General features: G+C 43.4%; 1 protein-coding gene across 15 annotated transcripts in view; it reads right to left on the bottom strand.

Moving 5' to 3' along the window:
* Positions 1-3,426: 3,426 nt before the first annotated feature.
* The window catches only part of JADE3 (jade family PHD finger 3), a 128,578-nt gene continuing 109,880 nt past the window's right edge, over positions 3,427-22,124 (bottom strand). For 10 of the 15 annotated variants that reach the window (XM_070258593.1, XM_070258589.1, XM_070258594.1 and 7 more), the window contains 3 exons: positions 10,029-10,499; positions 8,482-8,599; positions 3,427-6,501 (listed from right to left, as the gene is read on the bottom strand). In XM_070258593.1, the coding sequence (XP_070114694.1) occupies positions 5,591-6,501; positions 8,482-8,599; positions 10,029-10,499 (1,500 nt within the window). In that variant the 3' untranslated portion in view covers positions 3,427-5,590. Of the gene's footprint in view, positions 6,502-7,928; positions 8,140-8,301; positions 8,600-10,028; positions 10,500-22,124 lie in introns of those variants that run through there. The other 5 variants (XR_011435078.1, XR_011435077.1, XR_011435079.1 and 2 more) reach the window with 2 other exon arrangements.

Below are 22,124 nucleotides of genomic sequence, written 5' to 3'. Positions count from 1 at the left end.
TGCTCTATACCTAGTGTACAAGTTTCCTATTTCTGCTGTAACAAAATTACCACACACTTAGTGGCTTAAAATAACACAAATTTATTGTCTTATAGTTCTGGAAGTCAGAAGTCTGGAATCATGGTGTAGGCATGGCTGGGTTCCTTCTGGAGCCTTTAGGAGAGAATTCATTTTCTTGCCTTTTTCATTTCTAGAGGCCACTTGCATTCCTTGGCTCATCACTCCAACCTCTTGCTTCCATTGTCACATCTCCTACTACTACTGACGCTGATCCCCCTGCCTCCCTCTTATAGGTACCCTTGTCATTATATTGGTTGGGCCCACCTGGATAATCAAGGATAATCTCCCCATCTCAAGTTTTTTTCTTCTTCTCCCCAAAGCCCCCCAGTATACAGTTGTATATCCTAGTTGTAGGTCCTTCTAGTTCTGCTATGTGGGACGCTGCCTCAGCATGGCCTGATGAGCAGTGCTAGGTCTGTGCCCAGGATCTAAACCGGCGAAAGCCTGGGCTGCTGAAGCGGAGTGCATGAACTTAACCACTCGGCCATGGGGCCGGCCCCTCCCCATCTCAAGTCCTTAACCTTAATTACATCTGCAAAGTCCCTTTTGCCATGCAAGGTAACAGATTCCCAGGTTCCAGGGATGAGGATGTGGACGTCTTTGGGGGCCATTATTTAGCCCACTACACTCAGAGGTTAGACTAGCTATGGAGAAGGTGAGTCCATCAGGCCCCAGCTCCCCATGGGCTCCATCCTGTCCAGATTTGGGTGAATGATCCGGCTCTTTGGATGTAAGCCTCTAAACTATCTGCTTTTGTGTCAGACGAATAATTCTGGTCCAATCATCTCTGTCTAGGATGGCAAGGATCAAGTGGTACAGAACTCATGTGATTAAAACCCCAATTCAGGTTGCTCTGTTCAGGTAGGAGCTGAATGAAACACTCAGAAGAGGCTTGGGGCCCAGGAATCAAGCAAAGTGACCATGAGTATGAGTTGCAGAGGCAACCCTACAGGTTCTAGTCCTAATCCTTGGTCTTGGTCAGCGTTCCCAAGGGACCTAAGCAGCTGTCTTAAAATTGACCTTTAGCCTAGTCTTTGCTAGTGTAGTTTTCAGTCCAGCTTTGCTGACTGGGGCACAAGGACACTGGCACAGATTCTCTCCTGAAGATGCACACAGCCCTGTCTATCTCGTTCGTTGTTATCCCTGTGGGAAAATATGACTGAAAAGACCGAGTGGCCACAGTACTGCCTACAGCCAACAGCAGGCTTGTGAACACCACTGGTTTTACCCTTATGGCCACCTGTCTGCAGAGCTGGAGGAGGTGGGGGCGGGGCGCAGAATTAACCAGAGATCCTTCTTGGGAAGTAGAAGAGAAAAAGTTAGAATGAAAAGAAAAGTCTGTTATCAGAACCCTGGTACATATGCCAGGCTTATCTGAAGCAGGAGTAAGTATGTAATGTTTTCTCCCCTAAGCAATTGAAAGATCTAAAATGGTAACTGCCCAACCTGAAATGTCTGTCTTTTTTGTGGCTGAGGTGATTAATTCAGTAAAATTATAATTTTCAAAATGTCAGCAATTCTTAGCATGAAGCTTTTTCTTCCTGTGAGAAATGACTGTAAAGTAATGAGACCCAATTCCATGTGTGATTTACGGAAGCAGCTTCAATACTTTAGAGAGTAACGTTGACCAGAAGGTGATCCTGCAAATGGCTTCCAAATCCAGAGAACCTGCTGTGCTGAGTACCGCTGCATCAGCCCAATTCCATTTCCTGCTTGTTTATAACCTGACATTCAGTTAAAATAAATGAAACTGAGAAGGTGGGGTCAGAAGCTGAGGGGAGGGGAAGGAAATTTAGGACTTGGGGTGTCTAGGCCTTGAGGCTGGAATGCTCACACCCAAACCCACCTTAACAAGATGAGAGATGACGGGTGCTCTGAGAGTTGATCAAGACGATCAATGTAGTAACCCCTCAGTGACTGGACAGGGCAGGGGACACCAGTCTGGGGCCTGAGCCTCCCCTACCCCGACCCACTTCAAGGACAACTATCCCCATGGCTTCAGGTCATGTGATTTGTTCTATTCCATGAAGTGAGGTTAACTGAATTCACAGAAGCCTCCTTTAACAGAGCTGAGCCTAGTGTTACATAGGCCCTGTGGCAGCCTCAGGGTAGGCATTTATTAACGAAAAGTTACTTTTAAAAAAATCAATACACAATCACTGCTTTCCATAAAACTTGAAAATAGGTGAATTAAGGTTGTGAAAATATAATACACATTTGTTATCAACAAGATATGTCTTTTGAAAACATCACATGAAAGTTACTCAGTGGTAAATAAGGTTTTACGCCTGTCATGTATCTTTCCTTGATTCTTAAGGGTCAGCAAGCATGCTGAGGATTGTCAAGTCCTGGAGGGAAAAACCCCCAGGACTGTGCATCCTCTGGTCTATTTTATGAAGTTTTTTTAAAGATTGGCACCTGAGCTAACATCTGTTGCCAATCTTCTTTTTTCTTCTTCTTCTTCTCCCCAAAGCCCCCCGGTGCATAGTTGTATATTTTAGTTGTGGGTCCTTCTAGTTGTGGCATGTGGGACGCCGCCTCAGCATGGCTTGATGAGCAGTGCCATGTCCGCGCCCAGGATCTGAACCAGCGAAACCCTGGGCCGCCGAAGCAGAGTGCGCAAACTTAACCACCCGGCCACAGGGCCCAACCTCTATTCTATGAATTTAAAAATTTCTTGAACACAAAAGTTCATCTCCCATTGGGAATATAGACATTAGTATAAACCCAAAGCTTCTGTTAACTATAACAGGGTATATTTGTAGTTCCCGTTCTCCAACACTTTACCTAACAATTTGCTGAATCGAAACAGTTATCCATTAATGCAAGGGGGGAGCGGGCAGGGTGGGGGAGGAAGGGAGAGAAACAACCTTATCTCTCCCTTCACTACTGATTTACCTGATGACCTTCAGCAAGTGTGTTTCTCAAACACAATGAGAATGTTTATAATGCCCTGAAAGTCCCTCCATGAGACTACATAACCCTTATAACATTAATATACTCACGGGCCTCCAAACGGAACGAATATTGTAAAGAATGTATATTTAAGTGATTCATGAAGCCTTACCAACTCTGTGACTTCACATAGGATTCAGTGTCCTGGTGACTTTTCACGACGATCCCAAGGTCTGTCTCAGCAGCCTGGTGAAATCATGGTTTCTGGGTAGAGTCCAAGTCCCCAGTTTCCTTTGATGCCTGATATCGACATGAACCATGAATCTGTGCTTCTAAACCTTCAATTTCTCCTCCTTCCTTTCCCCCCACCATCTGTTGTTTAACGAGTAAGATTTTTTTAATATAAAAGGAACATATGTAAGATTTTCTAAAACCCATATGCAAAATAAAAAATTACCACACTGACAGTAGTTAGTAGTTTTCATAATTTAATGAAAAAGTATCGGTAAAAAGGTGACATTTGAAAAAAGACTGAGTTTACCTTGGAAAACTGGACTATATAAGACAAAATGAAAAAAAATTAACAAAGAAGGTTAAGAGGTAATACTTCAAACAACAGCAAAATGTAGCAAATACATTTTGGGGCAATTGAAATTCATACAACTGAAGGCTCCTTCATTTACCTAGGAAAATTCTGTAAAAATATTACAACTATATTTCCCTGACTGAAATTCTTTTAGTCAATACTCTCCCAATGGCATTACACACGAAATTTGGCTGAAGCACTTTTTCAATGTTTGCTTTTACTCCCACTCGCTCAGAATTGAAAGGCATGAAAGGACATGGGCTCACAGACTGACTGCACCGGCCTGTAACAGAAGGAGTTGATGACACAGCTCCATTCTGATTTCGTTGCCATGAAGGTGTCAAGCTAATACCTACCCCAGGAGAACTCAAAGAAAAAGCACAGAAACCTAGTGCAGAAATAGGAGAAATCTCTTCCTCATTTGGATAATTCTAGTTTTTTCCATTCAAACAAAATACAAGACACCACACATGCTAGGGCATGTTCACACATGTACACAGGCATAAAAGAAACATTTTGAAGGCATAGCCAAAGGAGAGGCAAAACACAGAAGTTTTCAGAAAAGGAGGCAAAAACAAAAGCAAAGGAACCCATTGACAAGGCGACGAGAACAAACGTGAGGAGAGACGAACGGGGCCACCTTGACCAACTGCGTATACTGCAGCTGGGCTCTTTCACCAGGAAGCAACCTCAAAATCTAAAATGGCCTCTTTCGTCTGAAAATTCCCACTACACTTTCCAAAACTAGAAGAAAGAGAATAGTAATTTAAGGCTAAGAAGAAAAGAGAGCAGAGAATTAGAGTCAGCTTCACATTTGAAAACCTCTAACACCCCCCATCTTTAAATGGGAAGCAGACATGTTCCACCCCCCCCCCCCCCCCCCACCCGGCAAGTGTAATTATTCCCTGCCTCCCAGAAATTAATCAAGGCTGATGGTTTGGGAACAGGGTATAAAGCAACTTCTGAAAAATGGCTCCAGCCTTTTTGTTTGGGAACTTGCCTCGGATTCAAAGTTGGTACAAAGCTAAATTATATTCATGTGTTAAACACATGCTTTCAAATTGTTTGACAATAAAAATCTGTTTCAAAATTAAAGCAGGTAAGAATACTTAACCTCTGTGCATTTTACTATATTTAATTATACCTCAATAAAAATTTTATAAACTTTAAAGCAGGTATACAAAAACTGTCAGCCAAACTTATTTAAGTCAAACTTATTCGAAAACAGTAACACAAAAACCCTGACCTGGTATAAATCCCCCAGAAATGGTCTCACTTTGGGAAAGGCTCTGGGATCCTTCAGAAACGCCTAAACTGAGAGAATCAGAGCATTTTCCTTGGAAGTAGTACTTTTGTACTTTTGTAAACACTATCCACAAGTTAGCCTTTTATGCTTGTTAGCTGGGTGAAATAGTTACAAGTGCGTCCCCAACAAGCAAGTCTAGGAACAGGCACTGGACATTTATAAGCATTAGGAGTATTGACTTGGTAAGTTAAGATACTGTGAAAGGAACTCAACCTGTGCAGAGCAAAGGAAGAGGGTAGTGAGTTTGACAGTATCTGAGATGTTGGTCCCTGGTCTCTCCCTGAAGAGGGTTTTCAGATACCAGTGGAGTTAGAAACTTCCTACAGACAGGAACTCTGGGAGTCACATGCTGTAGCTTCAAAAGATAAGTAGTTTTAGTGTCTGATAATCATGGTCTCTTGCAAATTCATCAACAATGCAAGGACTCATAATACATATGCGCATCAACATGTTAATATAACTGGAAAGCTGCCCCAAAGTATTCACTGAGCAAATTAATCTGGGTCCAGCCATTCTCAATAGCCTCTGGCAGACACACTTTTGGACAAGCTGCAATTCCTATAATGTGCTTGTGAAAACTAGACTTGAAATTGTTTCAAAAACTGCAAGCCAATTGACTGTGGAAAAACGTTATCCTTTTCACTACAATTCCTCCTAACATACGCTAGAATCCTTTTGGTGTTTGGGTTTCCCCCAATATATGAGGCAAAGGCAAAGACTGAGTTATTCTTGGCAGTTTCTAATCACCTTTGCATTGAACTGTGGGAAAGGGGATAGGTCTTGCCTTTGCTGTGGCAATCCCGTCGAGAGTCATGGGGAGGATTTTCCCTGTCTGAGCTCTCTCTCCTCACCCTGACTTTCTCTTTATTCCCATCACTTTCTGCTTCTGAATCACTCAGCTCTAAATCTGGGCAATACCCATCATTTTCCTGATAAGGAGCTCTCCCTGCAGACCGCCTGACAAGCTGCCTGCCCCACAGCTGCTCCTTGGGGTTCATATTCTTGGTTGGCTTCACGCAGCATTGGAGGTCCTCTGTGGTCCTCACCCACCTATTGGTGGCTTCTTTAAAGGACCTGCTGAAGTGTTCCATGGTAGATTTTCTAAAGCTGCCCTGACTGGCCAAGTGGGAGCTGAGCATGGACTCTTGGTTACAGAACATCTCACTGGAGCTGTCTTTTTGGGTGACATCCCCAGACCAGCTGCCCTCCAGGCCATTGGATTTGGCAAACCTGGGGTTAGGCTGACTTTTCCCATTCCCAATGGAAGACTGTCCATGCAGGGCAGCCTGAAGGACCAGAGGCTTGCCCAGCGACTGCCCATGATAGAACTCCGGAGATGGAATTCTCCAAGCAGGACTGGAATCCTTTGCTTCACTCCTAGAGTGGCTGAGACTGGCCAGCAGACAGTTATTCTTGCTCTCTAGTGGATGCCTTGGGTACGCTTTCATTCTCATTTCTAGTGACTCCTGTGGCACCTGCGTGCTCCTTACATTGTGAACAGGGGAGCTGTTGTCAGGAGAGAGAGGTCCGTGGTCAGGCTCTGTGGAGCTGTTTCTGCAGTCTTCCGGGGCTGATCTGGGCATTTTTAACTTTAAGGTAATTCTTGGTGGTGGGTAAAACAATGAGATTTCTAGTGCACTTGTCAAAGGAAGTCCTGAGATCAAAAAGAAAGAGTCAATTTAACAACTGATTTAAATAACGGCATACGTGCTTATGGCAGAGTGAGTTCACATATCCACTCTTCCAAATGTCTAACAAGCACTGTCTTTGACATGTATGTACGTCACGGGATAGCAGCTGGAGTAAGCTGAACCACAGGTTGGTATGGGGGGGTGCTACAGGTGGAAAACTCAGCAATGCCACTGTTTGCTGTGTGACTCCCAACTTCTTCACCTCTGCTCTCCCAGGCTGTAAAACGATCACAAAGACTAGAGTGCTGCCTCCTATGTCCCCATCTCTGCCTCCTCCATTTCTGAAAAGATCGTCACTAGCAATGGTTTAGAACAGGGTCTCCCTATCTGTGTGTGTGTGCACGTGCGCATGTGTGGGCACCACATGGCACTTAGGATGTGCCTTAAACAGAGCCATTTCAGACCCCACCTTCCATCTCTCCTGGCCCTCCTAGAGCAAGTCAAATACAAACCCTCGGGAATGCAGCACAGGTTTGGTGGGCGAAGAGTACGCGAGTATGTGTTTTAGGAGAAGTGGTAGTGGGTGCTTCCTGTGTATTTTAGGTCCTTAACCTAAGATAATTTCCTTACTATGAATAACCATCACGGAGGTGTGGGGCAGCTTTTGTAGTGGCAAGGCCAGCAGAAAGGAATCACATTCCTTCCTGCCAGTGGCCTGCTATGAGGTTGGCCTGGGGAGTACTGGCAATCAGTTACTTGGTTGTGTCATCTGATAATCATATTTAGAGCAGGTCTCCTCTATTATTTCGATTGCTGTGAAATTAAAAAGAGCGCTACTGAACAGTTCCTCCTTGCATATGGACTTGACCTTTGCTCATTACCACCTTACTGTATAGCCTCGCAAAAATGACAGAGAGAGGACAACTATTAGGTGCCCCAATGGGTAGCATTTGTTCCCTAAGGGTCCATGTTGAACACTTACAGCCCTCATTCTCTACCAGGGGCTGCCACTAGCTGATGCCACAAGCAGGTACAGGGCTGGCTCTCACCAATCAGAAGCCACTGGTCTAGGGGCCAATTTCCTCAGCACACAGGGGCTCCCCACTGCTGTCCTGTGGTTCTCCTTGTCCTGTCCACTACGGTGCCCTTGTGCCTGAGCAGCCCTGCTCCTTCCTGCTACACTATTTGGCTGTGACCCGTGATACCCACAAATGCCCCAGAGCCTTTGATGCCTACCTGACACCGCATCTCTGGGTGTCTCTCTTGCTCTATGGCTGGCCCTTGACAGGGCCTGGATTCTGCACACACTGCCCAATGACTCCTGGTTGCCCAGGCTCTGCCACCGACCTCTGTGTTAAATGAGGCACAGGGAGGTTGCAAATGTCACTGAATGTGGTTGTCATCATTCCAGCTAAGCTCCCCATGATTAGGGCACTGCAATTATGCTCACCTGTCTCTTACCAAGTGGGCAGTGGACTCTGCAGGCAAGGGTTCTGTCTTGCTGACTCTATCTTCTAGCTCAGTTCTTAGTCCATAGTAGGTGCTCAACAAATATTAGTGAATAAACGAAGAGATAAGAACCCAGATCTTCTAACTTCTGGGCTAAGGATTTATTTTAACAGACTATTGTTGAGATGAGTAGCCCTGGAATTAAACGTTTTCTGGAAACAAGGATTAGATCTTATTCTATTGATTTCTAAAGCAATTCGATGATTATAGAATAATTTCATGGCTCCAACTAATGGCCCCTAATATCTATCTGGGACCCAGATTATCTGCCCTAGACCTGCAACTCCCCCAACCCCACCCTGGGATTTCTTGCCTCATGAGCTGACAGTGAAATGGGCCATGTTACAATCAGGGTTGGACTAGAGCAAATGAAATATCTAACAAGAATTTTAAAAGGTTTTAAAGTGAGACAATTGACATAAAATTTAAATAGTTAAAATAGGACGTAAGCAGAGTCTACATATTTGTTAGGACATCTTTACTATACAGGTTACCTGCAGCAATTTCCTGGTTAGCAAGCTGGACTTGCAAATTGAAGATCTGTTCCTGTATTTTGTTCTGTGACTGTTTCAGCTTCTCTCGCCTGCTTATCATGTAGCACAGATTTCGGACCTGAAAGCCCAACCCCCAGCAAATAAAGAATTTTGTCATGTTATGCAAACCTGACGATTGAAATCGTTCAGCTAAAATTAAGACAACTAAAGTCAGATGGGGTGGGGGGTGAGGAGAAAAGACAGAACCCCAAAGCTGCACAAGAGGCACTCCACAGGAATTCACACAGCATGGTCAGTTGGGGGATCGTGGTTTCCATATCAATCAGCATTACAAGCAAAGCCACTTCCTAAAACCTGCTCTCCCTGCAGTGTCATGGGCTCGATATTCATCTGCACAGCCAGGCTGGAAAGACCGAAGGATGATGTAACATTTCAGTCTTCCTTTTAGATCCCTGAGTAAACGATGGCAATGCTGGATCCAGTACAACTTTCGAATGAGTGCTGGCCCAGCAGGATAAAGGTCTGCTGGGAAGACCGGAAGTGGCTTTTTGCTTACACTTTTAGCTCAGCCAAGTCTCCAGAGCCACAAGGGTGAAATCCTCACTCTCTCCTACGCCCCACCTGGACAAATTACTCACCCTTTCTGTGCCCCAGTTTATTCATCTGTAAATAGAAATAATAATAGTACTTTCTTCATAGGAATGTTAGGATTAAATGAGTTACTATTTTTAAAATGCTTACAACAGTGCTGCCACGTAGTAAGTGATATACACGTGAGAGTTAAATTTTAAAAAGTGAGCCAAATCTATTAGTTCCCTTCCAAATTCTGCTAGCAGAGAAAAAAAACATGCCATCTCTATTCTATAATTGTACTTGATTATAAAATTCTCTAGGGTAAACACAAGGCCTAACTTATCTTTGAACCCTGTATACCTAATTTACTAGATACCTGATATAGATATCATGAGTTAAATTGAATTATCTGTGCAAAGGCTCTCAATCAGGGGCGATTTTGACTCCCAGGAGGCATTTGGTAACCTGGAAACATTTTTGATTGTCACAACTGGGTATGTGGGGGAGCTGCTAATGGCATCTAGTGGGTAGAGGCCAGGGATGCTGCTAAACATCCTACAGTGTCCTCCACAACAAAGGACAACCAAGAACTATCAAGCTCCAAATGTCAACAGTGCCGACTTTGAGAAAGTCTGATCTAGCACTTTCCTGAACAAAATTCATTCTTTCTTCAGTCCACAGTCTTGTGTGCCAGTAAAAACATAGTTGAGCCAACTTAGGCTCAACAGTGAGTAAAAAGTAAACCAAATGAGAATTTATTTCAGATTTAAGGTTCATAGAGCACAGAAGTGAGGGCTCTCCAGTTCCCTGAATGTGCTTACCAAAACTGAAACAGAGCCCAATGTTTGGGGCCACAGTGAAATCAGAAGGTAAGGGAGGACACCAAAGCCCACACCATAAATGAGCTGACCTGTTTTTTTAAACTAGAAGTGGGCTCTCCATTTCTACACACTAGTCACAACTGGTCACCTTACCCTCTCTAGGTCTTGCCGTAGATGCATAAACATTCTCATGCGAGTGTGAATACTCTCCTCTTTTGGCTGCACCAGGCCATTTTCTTCATCCTCCTTTGGAGGAAATAGTGGCTTATTAAAGTTACTTTTCCGCTTCAGTTTCCAGTAGTTATAGATAAAGTCCACAGCTAGAGTGGGCATCCCCAGCTCTGAGGCCACATCCTCCACACGGACCAGGGAATAGAACTCCTCCTCCAGCTCCCGAAGCTTCTGTGCCCGCAGGCTGGTCTTCTCGCTTTTGGTCTGGCTCTGCTCTGCAGCCCTGTGCAGGGGGTACTCGGCCTCCCCGAGTTTCTGCCTGTTTTGGCTGTGCTTGAGGCAGTAGGACTTGAACTTCACTTCATCCCCCTCATCTAGGATAGTCTTCATCTCCAGGCTGTGCTCAAAGGCACAGGTGACGTGGAAGGCAGTGATGCAGCTTTTCACGGAGCACTGCAGAAAGAAAAGATGTGTTAAGGAAGCAGGGCTGGGGGGCGGGGGAGTGGAAGCCCTATATCCCTGGGTCTAAAACTGAGAGCTCACAGGAAGCAAAGGAAAGACAGGGAGAAAGTTGGTCCTAAATTGACCATGATGGTTGCTTTACAAGTACCCCCCAAAAATCTGCTCTTATAGAAAACAGCAAAAACAGAGGCCAAAAAGAAAAAAAATTCAAACTCTCCTTTAAGGTTTCAGCTTAAGCATCAAGTTTTTCTGAGAGGTCTTCCTTGACTCCTGTAGAGTCACGCTGTACCTTCCCTGTGTCCTCCATATCACCTTATCATATGCTTCTATAATGGTACTTTTCACACTGTACCTATAGCATAAGAAATGTCAAATTCCTGGCCATAGCTCTTAAAGACAGAAGCTATGTCATTCCTCTTTGCATTGCTGTCAACTATTGAACAAGCAGGTGCGTAAGAAATGCTTCTGAACAAATGAAAGAAAAAACAAAGTCAATATTATTGCTATAGCATCTACTGGTTCTAAAAAGGCCACAGGAACTGCAATATCTAAGTAACCTAACTTCTTGAAACTGTTCTAGAGTTGTGCTGTTCAACATGGTAGCCAATAGTAGCTAACTAGCCACAAGTGGCTATTTAAATTTAAATTAATTAAAATTACATACAACTAAAAATTCAACTCAGTCACACTAGCCACATTTCAACCATACTGGATACCACAGATTCCCATCATTGTAGAAAGTTCTATTGGACAGTATGGTTACAGACAATCTGAAAGTACGTTTATAATATTCTGCCATTCATAGATGCAACACATTTGTTTAATAACACTATGTACCACGCACTGAGGGTTCACGGGAAAGCAGAGCAGGAAGAAGCCGGCCCGAGACTGCTGTCCTCCTGTGCTTCAGGTAGTCTCAATTACCATTTGATATGGTTACAGTGCTACAGCTTTCCTTCCAAAGACTTCAAACGCATGGGTGCATTCAGACGTTGATGCAGAAGAAAGAGGGACAGCAATGGAGGATTAGTTTCTAAGGATGTAGGGGGAATTCCCACGGTTAAAGCCAAGCCTGAACTCGCTTGGAAGCCTGCATCTAGAGGGAAGACTGCTCAATTACCTATGTGTTAGGTTTTTGATAATTAAACACAGAGAATTACCTTGGTTATGAATAAAGACTAAACAAATGCAAACTCTGACAGGTCTCCTTATAATAGATTGAGAAATTCAACACCCAAGAGAGTACAGGTAACCACTGAAGCCTGAGTGGGGCAGATTCCATTTAAACTAACGTCACAGGATAAAGTTCCAGGGATGGGATAGAGTCCTAAAATGCCATCTTAGCCAGCCTCACATTTACCATCACTTGTATTTCCTCTAGAGTACCTGATTTCCCACCTCCGCCGCCCCGGTGCAAACTCCTTCCACTTTTCAGCTAAGTGGCACTCTAGTCACTTACTACATTCCCAAGACAGCCCAGCCCAGCTTTGGACAGCTCTACTGGAAAAGTTTGTTACATTACACTGAAATCTGTATCCTTAAAACTTCTATAGGGGCTGGCCCCGTGGCCGAGTGGTTAAGTTCAAGCGCTCTGCTGTAGGCAGCCCAGTGTTTTGTTGGTTCGAGTCCTGGGCGCGGACACGGCACTGCTCATCAAACCACGTTGAGGCGGCATCCCACATGCCACAACTAGAAGGACCCACAACGAAGAATATACAACTATGTACCGGGGGGCTTTGGGGAGAAAAAGGAAAAAAATAAATAAAATCTTAAAAAAGAAAAACAAAAAACCCCAAAAACTTCTATAGATTTGAAAAGCCTCATGAAAACGAGCATGATGAAAGCCCAAAATGTATTTTTATCTGGGCACCTTTTGTTATCACTTGGCTAAGAAACTAGCCAGTCATTAAAACAACAAGTAGCAAAAGGCATTCTTTTTTTTTTTTTTTTTTAAGATTTTACTTTTCCTTTTTCTCCCCAAAGCCCCCTGGTACATAGTTGTATACTTTAAGTTGTGGGTCCTTCTAGTTGTGGCATGTGGCACGCAGCCTCAGCATGGCCTGACGAGCGGTGCCATGTCTGCGCCCAGGATTCGAACCGGCAAGACCCTGAGCAGCGGAGTGCGCGAACTTAACCACTCGGCCACGGGGCTGGCCCCGCAAAAGGCATTCTTTAGCAAAAGATTAAAGTGTTGGGCATACCACTTGTTTGCTGTTTAATAACCAATAAAAATATGGGAAGAGAAAGCAAAAGGACTGTTTTCTATTCAAGGGGACAAATGTGTCACATAAAACAACTACTAATGGGAAGCTAAAAACAGATTCTCTCTTTCACATCAAATTTATAGAATGTAGAGACACAAATATAAATTACTCAAAATAAAAGACAATACACGAGGAAGAATTGGGTACCTAGATGAAAAATGGAATGTCCTCAGGAAACTCTGCTATAAAATCTATCTAGTTTCAAAAAAGGTCAGTCTATGTTATTTATAGCTGGAGTTCTATATACTTTGGTAGTAAAGGAGAGATGTCAACCAAGTTTTGGTGCCAATCAAATACTTATTTACTTTTTCCCAAAAACATATATTTGGTACATTCTATTAAGCAAACTGCATTTGTATACATCTCATTTATTTCTACTGTAACCACTTAAAGTGACAGGAGAGGTATTATTATGCCCATTTAAAAAAACAGCTGTATTGAGATATAGCTTACATATCATAACACTTCTTTTTTTTTTGTGGAGGAAGATTTGCCCTGAGCTAACATCTGTGCCAATCTTCTTCTATTTTGTATGTTGGTTGCTGCCACAACATGCCCGAGGAGCAGTGTAGATCTGCGCCTGGGATCCAAACCCATGAACCCAGGCTGCCGAAGTGCAGTGTGCTGAATTTAACCACTACACCATGGGACCTCACCAATTTTAAGTATACATTTCAATGGTTCTTAGTATATTTACAGAGTTGTGCGACCATCACCACTACACAATTCCAGTACATTTTGATCACCCCAAAAAAGAAATCTTGTGCCTATTTGCAGTCACTCCCTGTTCCCAACCCCAGCCCTAAGCAACTACTAATCTACTTTGTCTCTCTACAGATATGCCTATTCTGGGCATTTCATATAAGTGGAATCATACAATATGTGGCCGTTTGTGTCTTGCTTCTTTCATTCAGCATGTTTTCAAGGTTTATCTATATTGTAGCATGTATCAGAATTTCATTCTTTTAAAAATATGGCCAAATAATACTCCACTGTATGGATATGCCACATTTGTTTATCCATTCATCAGTTAATGAAGATTTGAGTTGTTTTTACTTTTTGACTATTAAGAACCAATGCTGCTATGAACATTTGTGTACAAGCTTTCATGTGGATATATGTTTTCATTTCTCTTTGGTAATGTGCAATAAAGGGTTAACCTTGCCCAAAGAAAGGCTTGGCCCTTTGCCCCCAGCTCCTGAGAGGTAACCTCAGACCCTTGGGATGTCCTGCCTAATAAGAGTGTCTTTGTTTAGCTGGGGGCCGTGGGCCATGTCAGATGGTCTATGCTAACAATGTGATTTACGGTGGAGGCTTTGGGCCACGTGGTGTCAGCCTGACCTCTGGAGGGACTGGAGACTAAGGTCAGCCATGCAGGTGGTGAGCTGTGTCTATGTGGCCAAATCCTAATAAAATCTCTGAACGTCAAGGCTTGGGTGAGCTTCCCTGGTTGGCAATACTTTGTGTGTATTATCACACATCATTGCTGGGAGAAATAGGCACTGTCCACAAGACTCCGCTTGGAGTGGACAACTGGAAGCTCCTGCTTGAGCTCTCCTGGACCCTGCCCTATGTGCCTCTTCCCTTGCTGATTTCTTTTGTGTGTGTGAGGAAGATTGGGCCCTGAGCTAACATCTGTGCCAATCTTCCTCTATTTTATATGGGACACCGCCATAGCGTGGCTTGACGAGTGGGGCTGGGTCCACACTCGGGATCCAAAGCTGTGAACCCCAGGCTGCTGAAGCAGAGTGCGCGAACTTAACCACTAGGCCACCGGGCCATCCCCGTCCCTTTGCTGATTTTAATCTGTATCCTTTCACTGTAATAACTGTAACCATGAGTATAATGGCTTTTCCGACTTCTGTGAGTCCTTCTAGTGAATTATTGAACCTGAGGGTGGTCTTGCGGACCTCTCAAACTGCAGGTATATACTTAGAGTTATCATGTGACCCAGCAATTCCACTCCTAACTTTTTGAGGAACTGCCAAACTGTTTTCCACTGGCTGTACATTTTACATTTCCACTAGCAATGCACAGGGTTCCACCTTCTCCACATTCCTGCCAGTAATTGTTATTGTCTGCCTTTTTGATTATCACTCTAGTGAGTATGAAGTGATATCTCATTGGTTCATTCACTTTTTTTTGAGGAAGATTAGCCCTGAGCTCACATCTGCCACCAATCCTCCTCTTTTCGCCGAGGAAGACTGGCCCTGAGCTAACATCTGTGCCCATCTTCCTCTACTCTATATGTGGGACGCCCACCACAGCATGGCTTGCCAAGCGGTGCCATGTCTATACCCGGGATCCGAACCGGTGAACCCCAAGCCGCCGAAGCAGAACGTGCGAACTTAACTGCTGCGCCACCGGGCCAGCCCTGGTTTATTTCCTTTTAAAGAAAGGAAAAGACGTAATTTTCTACATATTCTTCAGAAATTGTAGAATAGAAATGAGTTTTTAAAATCCTTTCCTTAGAGGGAAAATGCTACCCTTATATATTCACACGTGTAAGGGGAGCTTCTGCGGGATGAGAATTGGATCAGATAGGGTGGTTGGAATAAATATCGTGAAAAAGAGCATCTAGGAATTAAGGTGCTTCTTGCCTTTTTAAAGAAATATTTTGTCACCCCTGAAAAGAAAATAGTGTGTCCTTCTCAAAAGCAGATGATACCCTCCTGGAACACCGAGGGCCTGGAACATATATCGTCAGCAGTTCTTGTCCTGTTGGAGGACAGTGTCCATTTGTCTGCCCTTAATCCCCAATAATTCGTGAACAAAGAAATGGGTGGTATCAGAACAATTTTCTCAAAATTTGGTCACTAAAGCAATGTCATAAATGGTTCAAGCCAGCCTACAAAACCTAGTTCAGTTATTGGGTACTGAAACTCCAGAACCAGCAGTGGCCGCTAGCCCTCTGATCTCTCAGCCCTCAGGGCCTGCGGTGTCTGAGGAGAGATGCCGCTTCAGCGCGATTCAGCTTTTCCCATGTTTACACCTGGCCTCCCTTAATAGACTCTAAACTCCTAAAGGCAGGGACCAGAAATGACTTAGAACAAGAACAATTTGTACTGACAAATAAAATTTGGAATATATGAGAAAAGTATTAAAGTGCTTTCCCTTTTAGTTTTTTTTTTGGGGTGCCCTTTAATCTCAATATTTAATTTCGTTCTCTACTAGCAGCACTTCTAATAGTCACTAAATAGGTGTACTTACATTTCCCCGTTTGTTAAAGATTTTAATTTGTTTTTAAAAAGTTTACTTCCTTCATAGTGAAACTCATTAGCCTAACAGTAAACTCATGTTGGCCTACCGACTTATCCTGACTTCCATATACTTGCATGTGACTTCAGACATGACCACATCCCTCTACTGTCAAAAGGGGCACCTACCTCAGCACCAAATGTTTGATGATTCTATTAAGTTTGGCTAGATGAGTCCTAGGGCTTTCCATTAGCAAAATCAGATTGACTCCAACGACAATAACAACAAGTACAACTACTAGTACCACTAACATTTTCTGAGTATTTACTATCTGTTAGGTACTGTGCTAAGTTCTTTTTTTTGAGGAAGATTAGCCCTGAGCTAACATCTGCTGCCAATCCTCCTCTTTTTGCTGAGGAAGCCTGGTCCTGAGCTAACATCCGTGCCCATCTTCCTCCACCTTATACATGGGATGCCTACCACAGCATGGCTTGCCAAGCGGTGCCATGTCTGCACCCAGGATCCGGGCTGGCGAACCCCGGGCCGCCGAAGAGGAACGTGCGCACTTAACCGTTGCGCCACGGGGCTGGCACCTGTGCTAAGCTCTTTAACATGTTATTAAGTAGGTACTATTATCATCTCCATTTATAGTGTGGAAACTGAGGCACAGATATGGTAGGTAACTTCCCCAAGAACGCATAACAGGAGGTGGAACCAGGATTTGAACCCCAGGTGACTGGCTCCAAAGGCCATATTGTTAACCTCTGTTTGTTCTTTTTTCTCAGAGAAGGCCTAAAGCATCTGGATCTAGGCTGAATGGGGCTTGAACATAAGATATATAAGGACCCTACAGAAATTCTGAAAAGCTGGCAGTTAGAGAGACTGTGTCCAGGGTCTAGGCAAAACCCAGAGCTGTCTGGGGCATCTGAATTTTTTTTTTTTGAAGAAGAAGACTAGCCCTGAGCTAACTGCTGCCAATCCTCCTCTTTTTGCTGAGGAAGACTGGCCCTGAGCTAACATCTATGCCCATCTTCCTCTACTTTATATTTGGGATGCCTGCCACAGCATGGCTTGATAAGTTGTGCATAGGATCCAAACCGGCAAACCCCAGGCCACTGAAGCAGAATGTGCAAACTTAACCACTGTGCCACCAGGCTGGCCCAGGGGCATCTGATTTGAACCCAATCTTTAGGATCTGTTCCAGGATTATCAGAAACCTTCATGCTCAGGAGAAAGGTTCAAGCTCCCAGATATGGAGGCTGTAGATATTGGCTAGTCTAGACCCCAAATCCACCAGTGTTAGATTCTATCCTTGCCCACTGAACGTTCCCAAATCAAAAGAAGAGGAGAGATGCGGGTATTCCCAGTACTGGGAGATAGGAAGAATAAATACAATTCACAGACAGTTAAGAAATTTCCATAAAGAGTTTATAAAGCAAAACACCCAAGATATATTACTAATCACAAAGATTCTTAAATAAACCTCTGAAGAACAATGACGCTAATAAAACTTGACCCTCTAGTGAATTACTGTACAGTATTTCTTTACTATGTTTTTGATTTCCGTACAGGGAACAAGATGCTAAATTACTAATGGTTTTGGAATTAACTACTCAGTGGTTGTTTAAAAGGGAAAAAAGGTTTTGGTCTGTTTTCCCACAAGAAAACTAGGTGTCAATCATGGAAAACAAAGACCACTCTATTAGTGTAAACAGAATGTAGGTGGAGAAAAATACAACCACACTTAAGAAGGTCACCTGAAGTTCACTCCCCCTCACTCAGAGGGAGGATCTTTAATGCAGCTTGGCACTCACACTGCACTTCCCCAAACCAAAAAACTAGTTCACACCTTTTCTCTCCTGACCCTCTCGACCTCACCCACATCCTCACTCTCAGCTGATGATCCTGTTTCCTACCTCACTGAGGAAATTAAAACAAGATAAACAAACAGACACACAGATAAGGACAACAGATTGGTGGTTACCAGAGGGGAAGGGAGTCGGGGAGGTGAAAGGGGTAAAGGGGCACATATGTGTGTGACGGATAAAAACTAGACTAGTGGTGGTGAACATGCAGTCTATACAGAAGCTGAAACATAATAATGTACCCCTGAAATGTACACAATATTAGAAACTAATGTGACCCCAATAAAATAATTTTTAAAAAGAGCACTTCGGCAGATCACAATCAGCACACCTACCTAATACTGCACCTACACACTCTGCCTTCGAGCCTGTTACCCAGGAAGACCTATCAGTGCTCCTGCCTCCAGCTATCCCTCCACCGCACACTTCACCCCACCCTCTCTCACCCACTGAAAAACCTCACTCCAGCAGCTCTTCCTCTCCACTGGATCACTCCCTTTGTATGCATACTGTTATGTTCTACATGTTAACATTTTACACGCGTACTTTTATTTCTTCTAACGTAAAGAAAAGACCTCTTTCCCCCACTTTTCTGAACTGTTCCTACTCCATTTCTTTGCCCTGACTCTTGGCAATCTAACTTTTGCCATCACCACCCCACCTAAACCGCTCATCCAGATTACCAATAATCACACTGTTAAATACAGGGGTCAACTTGTAGTCCTCAGCTTATTTCCGCAGCATTTTGACACCACTAAGCTTTTCAAAAGGAGAAGGAAAAGCTTTCTTCCCTTGATTTCTGGTTACTACACTCTCTTGGTTTTCCTCCCGTCTCCCTGGCAGCTTCTTCCTAGTCTCCTCTGCTATTTCTTCCTACTCTCCTTGATTTCTTAACACTGGAATGCTTCCAGGTCCAGTGCTTGGTACTGTTCTCTTCTCTATCTGCACTTACTCACTCGCTGACCTTACCCAGTCCAGGCAAGAGCTATCTATATGCCACTGACTCCCACATTTATGTCTTCGGTCCACAACTTCCTCCTAAACTCCAAACTCACATAGACAACTGCCAGTTTAACGTTTTCACTAGGCTATCTGATAGACATCTCAAATTTCAATGTCTCAAACTGAACTTGTGATCTTTCCCCCCAAATCTGTTCTACCTGCAGATTTCTCCATTCCGTTTATGGTAACTTCACCCTTCTCACTGTTTGGGTCAAAAACCTGAAGGCATCCCCAACTCCTATCTTTCATACCTCCTAGCCGATCCAGAGTCAATCCTATTGGCTCTACCTTCAACATTCATCCAGAATCCAACCACTTTTCACCACCTCCAGGGCTACCACTCCGGTCAAAGCCACCACCACCATCTCTCATGGTACTGTAATAGCCTCCTAATGGCTTTTCCAGTTTCTAATCTTCCCTCCTCAGTCTATTCTAAATACAGCAGCCGGAGTGCCTATTTTTGTTTTCAACATTTTACTACGGAAAAATCTATATAACAGCATGGAGAATACTATAATAAACCCCATATACCTGTCGTCCAGCTTCAATAATTATTAACATATGACCAATGTTGTTTCATCTTTAAACCCCATGGTCGCCCGCCCTCCAAATTATTTTGAAGTAAATCTTAGACATCATATCATTCCACAGAATGATCCTTTAAAAACATAAATCATGATTTCACTTGTCTGCTCAAAACCTGCCAATGGCTCCCCTTTCAAATCAGAGTTAAAAAAAAGATCTCCTAAGGGCCCTGGAGGCCTTACCTCAGGGGCTGGCAAACAATGGCCCACAAACCAAATGCAGCCAGCTGCCTGTTTGTGTGCAGCCCATGAGCTAAGAATGGGAGCTAAGGATGGTTTTTACATTTTTAAATGGTGGGAAAAGAATCAAAAGAAGAATATTTTGTGACACATGAAATAATATGACATTTAAATTTCAGAGTCCATAAATAATTTATTGGAATACAGCCACATTCATCTGCTTAAGTATTGTCTATGGCTGCCTTCGTGCTACAAAGGCAGAGTTGAGTAGTTGTGACAGAGACTGTACGGCCTGCAAAGCCTAAAATATTTGCCATCTGGCCATTTACAGAAAAAAATTGCCAAACCCTGTCCTAACCAATCGTGTCCCCATATAATCTCTCTGATCTTCTCTTCCCAAACACTCCATTCAGTCTCATTGGCCTCTTTCCTGTCAGTCAGACAGGCCAGACAAATTCTTATCCCAGCGCCTTTGCATTGGCTGATCCCTCAGCTGAATATTTTTACCCCAAATATCTGCATTGTTTTCTCTCACCTTCAAGTCTTCGCTCAAATGTCACCTCTACGAGTCCTACTCTGACCACTCTATTTAAACTTGCAGTGCATGCACTCTGCCTCACACTCCATCTTCTTCTTTTTTTTTTTTTTTGGAGGAAGTTTAGCCCTGAGCTAACTACTGCCAGTCCTCCTCTTTTGTTTTGCTGAGGAAGCCTGGCCCTGAGCTAACATCATGCCCATCTTCCTCCACTTCATATGTGGGACGCCTACCACAGCATGGTGTGCCAAGCGGTGCCATGTCCGCACCCGGGATCCGAACTGGCGATCCCCAGGCTGCTGAAGCGGAACGTGTGCACTTAACCGCTGAGCCACTGGGCAGGCCCCTAACACTCCATCTTCTTACCATACTTCACATTTTTCCTTTGCGTAGCACTTACCATCTTCTGATGCATTGTTTAATATCTATTGCTTATTATCTATTTCTCCCAACTAAAATGGAAGTTCCATGGTGCAAGGTTCTTTGTTGGTTCATTGATAAATCCAAAGTGCCTAGAACAGTGCCTCCTGACTCAACATGTGTTTAAAAATTGTAACTCCTGGGGCTGGCCCCGTGGCCGAGTGGTTAAGTTTGTGCGCTCCGCTGCAGGCGACCCAGTGTTTCGTTGGTTTGAATCCTGGGCGCGGACATGACACTGCTCATCAAACCACGCTGAGGCAGCATCCCACATGCCACAACTAGAAGGACCCACAACGAAGAATATATAACTATGTACTGGGGAGCTTTGGGGAGAAAAAGGAAAAAATAAAATCTTTAAAAAAAATTGTAATTCCTTATAATCAAAATTTCAGGAGTCTTAACTCAGTAAGATCTTTACAAAATGCAGACTCTAAACTCTAAGTAACAAAAATAAGAACCACTGCACTGCAAATGAAAAACCTACTCCAGAATGTTTCATCCACCCATCTGTTCATCCATCCATCAATCTAATATTTACTGTCTGTCTGCCACATCAGGGGTGTGAGGGATCTAAGGATGAAACAATCTGAGCCTACCGTCTACTAGGGAAGATAAAACTCACAGACAAGTAACTATAACAGAGGGCAGAATGTGGTGATGTGGGGCTGTAATGAAACTTAGGTCTGCTAAGGTCAAGGCCAGCGTTTTCTCTCACCACAGTCACTTTACTGCCAATTACTAACTGTTGTAAAAAAAAAAAAAAAAAAAAAAAAACAACCAAGCCCCATCCTTTACAACAGCAAGAATAAGGGAAAAATGCAGCTACCACAATAAGGAAAATAAGTAAATTAATGGGTATAAATTCAATGTGCTATTATAAAATGATCAAATAATAATTATGAAAACATGGAAAATATTTTATTTTTGTATTGGGGAGAATGCATATTACAAAGTAATCTATGATACAATTAAACATGGGTATATTTATTCAGTAAACACTAATTGAACACTGACAATGGGCAGGCACTCTCCTTCGTGCTAGGGGAAATCCACACAATGATGTACAACCTTGGCCCTCAAGGGGCTCACCTATGGGGAGCGACCAGGAGAGAACTTAAACAAACATAAACAGGCAATGGATTAAGGTTGTAGACCCTGTGGGAATAGTTTTCCTTTACATTTTTTTACTTTATAATTGCTATAGTGCTGTACTTAAAATAAATAATATCAGCAGAAAAAGTTAAAAAAAAAGCAAGATGAAGTATCTCGTTGTGTCAGATGTAAAAATAAATTTAAAGAATTAAAAGGGCTTTTGGGTCCAGACTGTCCTTTAAATACCATTTCCCAGTAAAAGAAAGAACCAGGGTTATTTGGAGGAGTGGCTGATCCCAGGTCTGGAGGAAGAAATCTACAAGATGAGCCAGACAGCAAGGAACCTCAGAGGATACCTAGAGCCACTGTCCCTAAGCTATGACCTCACACGGCTCCTTTTCTGTGAAGAAGGTCAGCACGCAAATCTAACTCCAATCAGCCTGTAGCCTCTATACAGGAAGTCTTGGGAGTAGAAG

The sequence above is a fragment of the Equus caballus genome, chromosome X, assembly GCF_041296265.1.
Source record: "Equus caballus isolate H_3958 breed thoroughbred chromosome X, TB-T2T, whole genome shotgun sequence".
Taxonomy (NCBI): domain Eukaryota; kingdom Metazoa; phylum Chordata; class Mammalia; order Perissodactyla; family Equidae; genus Equus; species Equus caballus.
This window is presented reverse-complemented; position numbering and strand designations above follow the sequence as displayed.